General features: G+C 41.3%; 1 protein-coding gene across 1 annotated transcript; it reads left to right on the top strand.

The window, feature by feature from the left end:
* The first annotated feature begins 9,721 nt into the window (after positions 1-9,721).
* LOC143890520 (uncharacterized) lies at positions 9,722-10,471 on the top strand. Its single transcript, XM_077395247.1, has one exon. It carries the CDS (start codon positions 9,722-9,724, stop codon positions 10,469-10,471), a length of 750 nt encoding a protein of 249 aa, XP_077251362.1.
* The last annotated feature ends 203 nt before the right edge of the window (positions 10,472-10,674 follow it).

The raw sequence follows: 10,674 nt of genomic DNA, 5'->3' as shown, positions 1-10,674 counted from the left end.
TAAATTTCGGCCGAAATGTTTCGTTTCGGTTGAAATATTTCGGTTTCAGTAGAAACGAAACGAAATACACATTGTTTCGGAAAAGTACCAAACTTCGCCGAAACGTTTTGTTTCGATGAAATTTCGGAAATTTCGATGAAACGTTTCGGTGAAATACAAAATTTCACCCGAAATTTCAAAAATTTTGGTGAAATGTTTTGAAAATTTTGGTGAAACGTTTCGGAAATTTTTACAAGATTTCATTCGAAATTTCATACCGAAACCGAAACGTTTCGGTTTCGCTGATGACTGAAACCGAAACCGAGATTTAAAACCTTGCTTGGGATAGCCTTTGAAAACGTAAAGAAGAAGGTGGCCTCATAATTAGATCTCTCTATGACTTATGTAAGGCCTTCAGGATCAAGAGCATCCATAATTTGCATGTGAAATCGAACTTATTGACCGAGTTCATGAAGTCTAAATATTTGAAGGGTGGTTGCTTCCTTTTAACAGCAACCAAAGCTGGTGATTCTAAACAATGGAAAGACATGGTAAGTTTGAAAGATGAGTGGCTTAGAAGTAGCATATGGATGATTGGAAAGGGGCGGGGAGTAATTCTAATTAATTCGGACAAATGAATGGTTTGGCAATAGTCTCATCGTCAGTCATGCCATAAGAATTGATGAGGTGAACCTCGACCTTAAAGTTAAAGAGGTGGTTAATGATTCCGAAGAGTGGAATCTATCTGTGGTTGAGACCAATATTCCTCAAGGAGTTACTAATGACATTAGAGCATCAAAGGCTTAGCTATGTGAGCTATGTGGTACAGAGGATGAGCTCGTTTGGACGCTAAATAACTCTGGTCGTTTCTCCACCAAATCATCATGGAATTTGTTGTGAGAGAAAATGCTGAAGAAAAGATGGTCTATGTATATCTGGAATGATTTACCCCCTAAAATAGGGTGTTTTAATTGGAAAATCTTCTTAAATGTGGTTCCGATTGATGATGGGCTTAAAGATATCTTTATTCCTCTTCTATCTATGTGCATGTGTTGCTACTCACCTTTGGAAGAGGACTTGAACCTTCTTTTTCGTTGAAAGTGACCTGGCTAGAACCATGTGGGGGTACTTTGTGATGCGGACGAAAATAACTAAGAATAGTTCGGTTCATTGGCGTGGAACAACTTTCTTATTTTTTAATTTGTATTTTCGTAATTTTATTTGCAGTATTTTTTTAGAACATCAAATCTTGTTCTTTGGGCCTAATTTTGGTGTTTTTAGAAAGGTTTTTCGATTACCTATCTAAAGAGCCAAAGATTACGCGATTTGGACTTAATTTGGCTAAGTTATAGGCAGTTTTAGGATATGGTAAGTATCTATTACGGGATTACTAGTTTAGGTAAGTTTTAGGTTTTATTTATGTTATTTTAGATGGATGGCTATGATTAATTGCTTGGGTATTAAGTTAGTGTTTAGGGTTTCTTTTCTTATAAATATATGTTATGTAAGCATTGTAATGGACTTTGAATTATTGAATGAAATTTGCCTTTAGGCATTTGAGTTCTTTTGAGAACTTTTGGTTGCTTGGATTGGCACCTGCAGGAGTATTTTCTAGTTTCGCTCTGAGAAACTCGACTTCGACGGGATCGAAGTAAATCACATCCCCTTCGACGGTATTCGAAGGCCCCCTTTTTCATTTATTTTATCAATCTTGCATCCGCTGCTGTGCAACGAAGAGTGTCCAGATTTTTGGACTGCATCACTTTGCTATCCTTTTTGGCATTCCTCTTTCAGTGGTTCTGTAGACACCCCATTTTGACCGGACCCTAGAGCCCTCAAAATCGAATAAAGCCTTGAAGTCGAATAAAATCTCGGAACCGAATCTCAAGATTTTCGAAAAATCAAACCCGAAAACCCCAAAAATGCCCATTTCCATATATTTTGGAAAATCGTTTAAAAGCCTGGGTGATCTCTGAACCCCATTGGCATCCTCCGTTCAATTGCCCTGATCCTCTATCTCATTTTCGTAAAAATTTGAACGAGTTACAAAATACCCGTGAGTTTTGTCATTAGCACTCTCCCATTTGTACCACTAAGCTTCAAATAGCATTTTCGCTAGCCCATCTTGTTTCTCGTCTCGGTGTTTAAAAAAAAAATCGTCAATGGTCATCACTGTTCCCAAGGTGCCCTGTAAGAGGATATCATGAAGAAAAGACAAGTCGAGTTTGCGCAAAAATTAAGCATGGATGTGTCAATATCATTTCCCTAGTTAGGCAAGAAAAAGGGGGTGAATTAGCAATAAAGGGAGTGCTAGTAACAGTTCTCATTTGCAAAGAAAAAAAAAAGAAGAAATCATTTTCTCTACCCTAAGCCACCCCCTGGTTGTGTAAAAGAGTGGTCACAAATACACTATCAAGGGCTGTCCAGAGCAAGAAGAAGGGGGGGGGGCGAATTTATCATTTTGGCTTGTCTTGCAAGCATCGAACAAAGACCATAGGATCAAAAGGAGAATGGATGGCTGAGATTAGCAGGAGGGTTTTAACCCTAGCTATAAAATAGCAAATCTCGTGGATATGGGGAGCCGGATTTTTTCTGAAAAAGGGGGGTCGTCAGCCACAAGAACAACACCAGGGAGAGAGATTTTTCTAAAAAAAAGAGAGAGGAGAGCAGAGGGAGGAGAGAATACACAGAGAGGGAGGGAAGAAGGGAGAAAGGGAGCTTGGTCTCGGCTTCCATCGCCACCGGCCGGAATCCTCCACCTTCATCTCCACTACCACCAACACCATCCTTCACAAACCCATTTACCCCCTCTTTTCACCTCCACCTCCACCAACAGTAGCCACCAAGGGAGAGAATACACAGAGAGGGAGAGACCACCATCTCCATTGATTCCGGCAAGCTTGCCGGAATCCGACCAAACCAACCCAAGCCCTCTTCCTCTTCCACCCTTCTCCAACCACCACCTCCAAAACCGAAACCCATTTCCACCATTCCCTCTTCTTCGCAGCCATCATTTTCTAATCCAAACCCACCTTCTTCTTCATTCAAACCACCACCAAACTCTCTTTGAAATCCGACCACCACCACCGTGGATTCCGACCACCCAGACCTATAAAGCCCAAACCCCAATCCTCCGTCCACCATCTCCGACCAACCCCTCTTCTCCGGCCTCAAACCCATTACCCAAAGCCTATCTCCATCTTGCCACCACCACCATCGCCCCCCCTCAAAACCCCATTCTCGCCACCTACTTTCTCTTCTCAACTCCAATCAAAACCCTCTCCTCAAAACCCACCTCCAAAACCCGACCAAGCCGCCATCTCCTCCACCTCACCTCCAACTTCTTCTCTTTGATTTTTTTTTTAAAAAAAAAGAAAAAGAAAACAGAGCAATAGAGAGAGAGAGAGAGAGACCTAAGAGAGAGAGGGGTTTTGCAGGTTCTCTTCGGCAATCTCGCCGGTGCCGGCTCCCCACCTCTGCCATGGCCGCCCATCTTCAATCATTTTCCTTCTTCCCTCCTACCTTTGCTACCTACTCAAACCCATTCCACCTCCATTTCCATTTAATGGACCTCTCAAACCCAGAAAACCCTCTTTGATTTTTATCTCCACCATCAATTTCGAGCAAATTCCTTCCCTTGCTGTTGATTCTTGTCAACCCATCTCCTCCGGCGGATTTCGCAAGAATCCGGCAACATTACCTCAGTCCCCATTGACCCAGCATTTTCTCCTTTCTCTTATCTCGACAGAGAGCTCATTTGCAGCAAAATAAAAGCAGAGGGAGAAAGAGGGAGGGAGGGAAGGTCTGTGTAAATTTTAAGGAGAGGTAGAACCCATTTGGAGAAAACCTTGCAAGAAGGTAAAACCCATTTCATTTTCCCTAATAATTCTTTTTTAATGTCTCATGCTCATGTGGCTTTTTGGTTTCTTGTTACCTGGCTGATTTTTGGGTCCTTTGATGTGTGATTTTCAATAGTCTTAGTTTTCTCATTGATGTATCCATTTTTCCTAATCCCTTTGTAATTTGCTGAAATTTGATCACCTTGTGTTTCTCATCGGAAGAGGCATACGTTTTCTGAGTTTTGTCCGATTGGTTTGCTTCTCTCGATTTTAAACCCCATTGGTCTCCTCTTCTTAATTCAATTTCAAGAGCCCATGGGAATTGTGTTCAATGAATATCAGGATGTAAGGGTCTTGATACCATATTCTCATATCAATGGGTTTTCATTTTAGCCATCCTTTAGGTCCTTCCTGAGTTTGGTAATGCACATATATGATGGGCCATGTTGGCTGAATTTCTGGAACAGGTCTCCACCCTCATCCAAATCAAATCGGTTTGTCCATGGTGAAACAAACAGGTTTGAGTGATTCTTCATTGAACACAGTCGGGTTATGACGTTATCTACATCTGTTGAAGGAGAAATCAAGTGAAAAATGGCACCTGAGTTTATAAGTTTCATTATTTTGATTATGCTAGGTTGTTAGTGAGAGCACTTGTCAGGATTAGTTGAAAATCCGTGAGTCAGCGTGTCAAGTCAAAATACCCAAATTTCTTTATTCGGTTTGGCCTAGCATACCCCACTTCGCTAATTTTCTTTTGCACCAGCTTTCATCATGTCCAGTTCATTTGCAAGCAACCCCTTAGAAGATTCCCGAGTCAGTATCATTCGCAGTATCGTCCTTTGTTCACATATTTCTATCATGTCTCAAAAGTGGAAATGCAGCCATGGAATATCTGAGTAGTCTTGATTTATCTCTCATGACCTGGAGGCCTCATCTGATTTCTATCCAGTGTTTAGGGATTCTCATCTGATCTTGGAGCTTATTTGATCTGCAGATTAGGTCGTCAGGTCAAGGCGATGACGGAATATTTCTTGAGTCATCCCTTTGCCCTTCATGTCTCTTTACTTATCTCATCATTTCTCATGGACTTAGGGATTTTTCCTTCTTGGAGGCCATCCTTTCTTACAGGACTTAAAGGTTCCTTCCTCTCCGAGATGATCATTTTCTACAGGGTTAGGGATTAATTTCTTTCCTTCTTCGGGTTCATCTTTTCACACGTTCCTTGGGATTCTCCTTGCATTTCGGGATCCCCATCGATTTTGGGAATACTCATTTAGACGATGACGGACGGCAACCTCTTGAGCTAAAACCCCCTTTCAATCAAAAGGGATAAAAAATGCATAACATTCCAAAAACAACAAAAGCATTTTTCGAAAAGCTGTTTCGAACTACGTTGGCTTGATCCCTTTCCACAGGGTACGTAGGCAGCTTGAGATTTTTGTCCCAAGTTCAGTCAAACTTTTCAATAAAATCATTTAAACCCTTCAAAAAATCATTCAAACATCCAAAAAATCTTTCAAACCTTTAACAACAAAAATCAAAATGGGCAAGGATGATGATTGCCAGGTCACTCGGAGCCTTCCTTTCATTTCATTTCCGATTTTGATCGTGATTTTCCGGTTTTATCAGTTTTCCGACGTTTATCGGGTTTTGGGATGGGCGACGACGTAGCGTGGCCCCTTCACAGGGATTGTCCTCACTGAGCCCAACGATAGGCTATGATGATCGTGAGACTTATCCGATCTTAGCGGATCAGGATCGCTGAGCTTGATTCATTAGAATCGCTCCCTGAGCCTATCGTACGCTCCCTTTTCTTTTTCCTGGCATTCTCGGTCCTCATGTACCGTTGATTTTCCGATTCATTTCTTTCCCTGTATCTTTTAGCTCGTTGTGTATTTATCTTTGACTTCTTATGTGCTACTGTTAGCTTGCTTACTTTCCTAGCATGAGATTGATTATTATTTTCTTAACATTATCTCTTACATAGGCTCGCATGCTAGTGTGTTTATTCTATTGCTTTGGTAGTTTACTGCTGTGCTTATCTGTCCTCTCACCTGCTTAGTTGTAGCATTTATTCATCTTATCTTGATTATCTGCTTAGCTGTAGCTGTGCGTGTGGATGTTACTGCTTTCCTAGATGTGATGGGTTATGATTAGATGCGGTGAGTTAGGATTTGGATGTTTATTTCTTTTGCCCATCCTCGGGTCATGCATGCTTAGATAGACATTTCCTCGGGGATACTCGTTCCCATTTCACATGATTTTAGCCCAAAACTCTTCAAAATTAATTAAAAATGGCATAAGAGACCAGGTGCTTGCACTTGGGCGAATTGGGGGCGCTTAACACCTTCCCCATTCGTCATCAAGCACGGACTTTTGTATCTCTGGTTATCCGTTGCAACAGAGTATTTCATGGGATCCAGGGCCTACTTCCTTGGATAGTGACTCTTCTTTGTTACATCTTGGTTCAGGGCTAGTCCCTGAATCAAGAGGTATCTCATTTATATCGACACCCATGCTGTGAGTGGCTTCATTTCGAGAGTTCCTTGGTAGAGCTCTCCTTCACATTGTGGAGATCTTAGAGTATTGACGTGGGATCTCGTGTCCCTCGCTCACCGTCCTCGGGATCGGGGTCCACAGGTTCGAGTTAGCTGAGAGGAAGAAAACATCTATGTTTGGCTTTGCTACAAAGATCATTCTGTCCCTCATATGTTAGGAGATATAGAGAGAAAGGTGCAGAAGATGGATGGAAGGCTTGAGCAAACCTATTAAGATTATCATCATGGATGTCATGACTTGGGTTAACAAACTAGTTGTCCTTGTCGCTTACTTCTAACTACTCTGAATGGGAAACTTGGGCCCTTAGCAAAATAAAGATCCTTCCTAAGTCGAGGAACAACACAAAGGTCCTCCAAGTAGTTTGGGTAAAACCAAGGAAAGGTAAGCTTAAGTTTAATTCTGATGGAGCATCTAACGGAAAACTTGGTACGTCGGGTAGCAGGGGAGTTTTAAGAAACCATAATGGTAAAGTAATTTTTCGCCTTGTCTCACTATTATAATATTAGTACTAACATGTAGGCGGAGGCTAGAAGCATGCTGGATGGTCTTAGATATTGCAAAGCTTTTGGCTTAGGCAATATTTGGCCGGAATCCGACAAAGTATTAATTGAACTTATTAATAATAATAAATACCCTCCTCGGTCTATTAAAGTCTATTGGCTGGAACTAATTTCGCTTATTTTGGAGCTAAAGCCGCGGATCTCTGATGTTTACATAGAAGTTAATCAAGTTGCAGTTTCGTTGGCAAATTATGCATGTGAAAGTAACAACAATAAAAAAAAAATAGATATTGGAAGGAACTCCCCCCTAAATCTAGGGGTACTGTCAGATGTGATGCTTTGGGAATTCCAAGTATTTGATGTAGGTATTTTTTGTATTTTTTCGTATGGAGGTAAGGTGGCATGTCTCCCACTTGTAATTTTTATGCACATTAATAAAATTTATGGTGCCCACCCGGGTTCCTGGATAAATTATGAGCTTTAAAAAATGTTCCCATCTGTCAGATTAACGCCCTAAAGCATTCACAAAAACATTCATTGGGATCATTCTATGCATGCACACTTTAATTCGTCGATCACCCATCAACATAATTATTGGGAATGTTGCCTTGTTCCAAGTATTTGATGTAGGTAATTTTTGTATTTTTTTGGTATGGAGGTCAGGTGGCATGTTCCCCTCTTGTAATTTTTATGCACATTAATAAAATTTAAGGTGCCCACTCAGGTTCCTGGATAAATTCCGAGCTTAAAAAAAATATTCCCATCTGTCAGATTAACGTCGCCTAAAGCATTCACAAAAACATTCATTGGGATCATTCCATGCACACTTTAATTCGTCGATCACCCATCAACATAATTATTGGGAATGTTGCCCTGTTTCCCACGGTAACAGTGGGAATGCAAAAGTGGAAAGTTGTCTTGTTTCTTATTCAAAGTGGGAAACGAAAAAGGAAAAATAGTGAGTTTCTTTATGTTTTTGGGTTTTAAACAAGGAAAACCTAAGATATATCAGGCACTTAATGTTATGTCTCTTGGGGAGTTAACAACAAGAGGTTTTTTTGGGTTTCTCTTTGTGTGTGCGGCAAAGAGACATGGGCTGAGAGGCGTGTCGGCTCCTCTAGAGAGAAAGAGAGAAAGAGAAAAAAACAAGGGAGAGAAGGAGAGAAGGAGAGAAGGAGAGAAGGAGAAAGAGGAAGATGATTTCTCTTGCGCTTTTCTTTTCTTGGGTTTCTCTTGGGAATTCTCTTGTGGGTTTTTTCTCTTGGGTTTCTCTTGTGTACGGTCTTGGGTGGGAGTAAAGAGGAAAGTGGACAAATCAAGGATCCTGTTGTGGAAATATGTCCGCTCTTCACATGACGGTCAATCCAGTATTTCACATTCACAGAAAGCACATCGAGATTGACTACCATTTCGTTCGGGAAAAGGTTGCAATTAGATCTTGTTACAACCTGCAACCTGCTGCAGATTTTCTTCCGAATTTGGCAAATTTACTCCAGGATTCTCTCTTCATCACTTGCTATTTTCTCTCCATTAGTTTCTCTAATAGTTTCTCTAGTTTCTTTTCTTAGGTGTCCTTTCTTAGAAAGATTACTTTCTTAATTGGTTGTAAGGAGAATAAGGGATATGTATCAGATTTCCTTGGAAGGAGAACAACGAAGTTTATTCTAAAAATTGTGCCTTTGCACTAAAGGAACCCCTTACCCTCTTAAAATCGTGGGCTGTTTTGCATGTCTAATCCCTTTTTTGCAGGTTTGATCTAGATAGGATTTTCGATCCTATCATCTGGTATCAAAGCCTTGGTTCTGGCATGCCGAGATGGCCTAGCAAGATGGAAGAACATGTGGGAAAGTTGGAACAAGAGGTTGCCCTAGTATCGAATGCCCTAAATGAGCTCCAAGAATCCATGAATAATAAGATCGATAATGTTGTGACTTCGATAGAGCGGCTTACGATAGGAAGCCCAACTTCTACTCATTCTGTTTCTGTGGGAGATAATCAAGAAGGTGTGGTCGCCGACGGCAGAATCCAAGCTCGCTTTGCACGAATCGATTTTCCCAAGTTTGATTGTCAAGATCCGACAGAATGGATCTATAAGGCAGAGCACTTTTTTGCCTATCATAGGACATCTGAAGATCAAAAGGTATTATTGGCCTCTTTTCACTTAGACGGAATTGCGTCCCAGTGGTTTCAATGGTATCACAGGGTGCAGCCGAGCCTCACCTGGAAGGAAATGATTGATGCCATGTGTGTTCGTTTTGGCCCGACAGATTATGATAGTTTTCATGGAGCTTTATCAAAGATTCAACAAGAGGGGACCTTGCAAGCCTACCAAGAACTTGAAAGACTTGCTAACCGGGTAACTGGTTGGACAGAAGAAGCAGTAATTGGCAGTTTTGTAGAAGGTCTACGTGAGGAGATTGGAATGGAGGTTATGATGTTCAAACCATCTTCATTGAAGGAAGCAATGGGATTGGCACACCGACAAGATGCTAAGTTGCAACGCCTACGTCGGGTGGATCGGATCACTCCGTTTCAACCGGACAAACATAGAAGCAGCACATGCTAGTCGATTTCCACAATCTAAGGCCCCACCAGGAACAGTGGTGGCTCCTATTAAACGCCTAACCTTGGCTGAGATGAAGGCTCGACGTGATCAGGGCCTATGTTTTAACTGCGATGAAAAATTTGTTCCGGGGCATCGCTGCAAGACAATGCAAGTGTTCATCCTTGCAGGAGAAGATGATGAAGTAGCTCTCAATGATGAGACGACTATGGAAGATGTAAATAATACCCCCAGAAGTCTCTGTATATGCGTTGGCCGGCGTTACAAGAGCACAAACTATGAGGGTAAAGGCCTTCATTGAGAAACAAGTAGTGAGTGTGCTAATTGACAGTGGTAGCACACATAACTTTGTGGCGGAGGATTTGGTTCAAAGGTTGGGTTATTCAGTGAAATCAGGTGCAAGCTTCGAAGTTTTAGTAGCTGATGGTAACAAGTTAAGGTGTCACGGAATGTGTGAGTGTGTGCACATCAACTTGGGAGGTTTGGAAATTACAACAAATTTGTACGCGTTGCCATTACATGGATCAGATATTGTTCTGGGAGTTCAATGGCTGAAGTCACTAGGTAATATTATTTGGAATTTTGAAAACCTTACAATGTCCTTTGATTATCAAGGAAAACAATACACACTACACGGGGTTCTTCAAAATTTGAAAGTGCAAACAGTGGAAGGCAAGGAGTTGGCTCAGTTATTGAACCAAAAGTCGTGGGGCTTCTTGATTCAACTAGATGTAAATACTCAACTTGAAGAAGACATGAGTGTTCATGAGGATCTTGCAAAGTTACTAGAAGATTACGATGATATATTTCAAGAACCAAAGGGGCTGCCACCTCATCGTTCTCATGATCATCATATCCCATTAATGTCTGGAGCACAACCTGTCAATGTCAGACCATACCGTTATCCACACTGGCAGAAGAACGAGATTGAAAAATTAGTTCGAGAAATGCTCGAGACTGGTGTTGTTCGCCCCAGCAAGAGCCCATTTTCTTCACCAGTATTATTGGTGCGGAAGAAGGACGGATAGTGGAGGATGTGTATCGACTACAGGTCGCTGAATCAAGTCACCGTAAAAGATAAGTTCCCTATACCTACTATTGATGAATTATTAGATGAACTATATGGAGCTAAGTTTTTCTCAAAGTTGGATTTGAGGTATGGGTACCATCAAATACGTGTGCATGAATATGATATTCCTAAGACTGCTTTTCGCACTCATGAAGGGCATTA

The sequence above is a fragment of the Tasmannia lanceolata genome, unplaced genomic scaffold (genome assembly GCF_043159265.1).
Source record: "Tasmannia lanceolata isolate RefF3 unplaced genomic scaffold, GAP_Taslan_0.1 ptg000002l, whole genome shotgun sequence".
Classification (NCBI taxonomy): domain Eukaryota; kingdom Viridiplantae; phylum Streptophyta; class Magnoliopsida; order Canellales; family Winteraceae; genus Tasmannia; species Tasmannia lanceolata.
This window is presented reverse-complemented; position numbering and strand designations above follow the sequence as displayed.

Excerpts from the sequence above, each read along its gene's own strand:
- LOC143890520 (XM_077395247.1), top strand. The coding sequence starts at position 9,722 with ATGAGGGTAAAGGCCTTCATTGAGAAACAAGTAGTGAGTGTGCTAATT.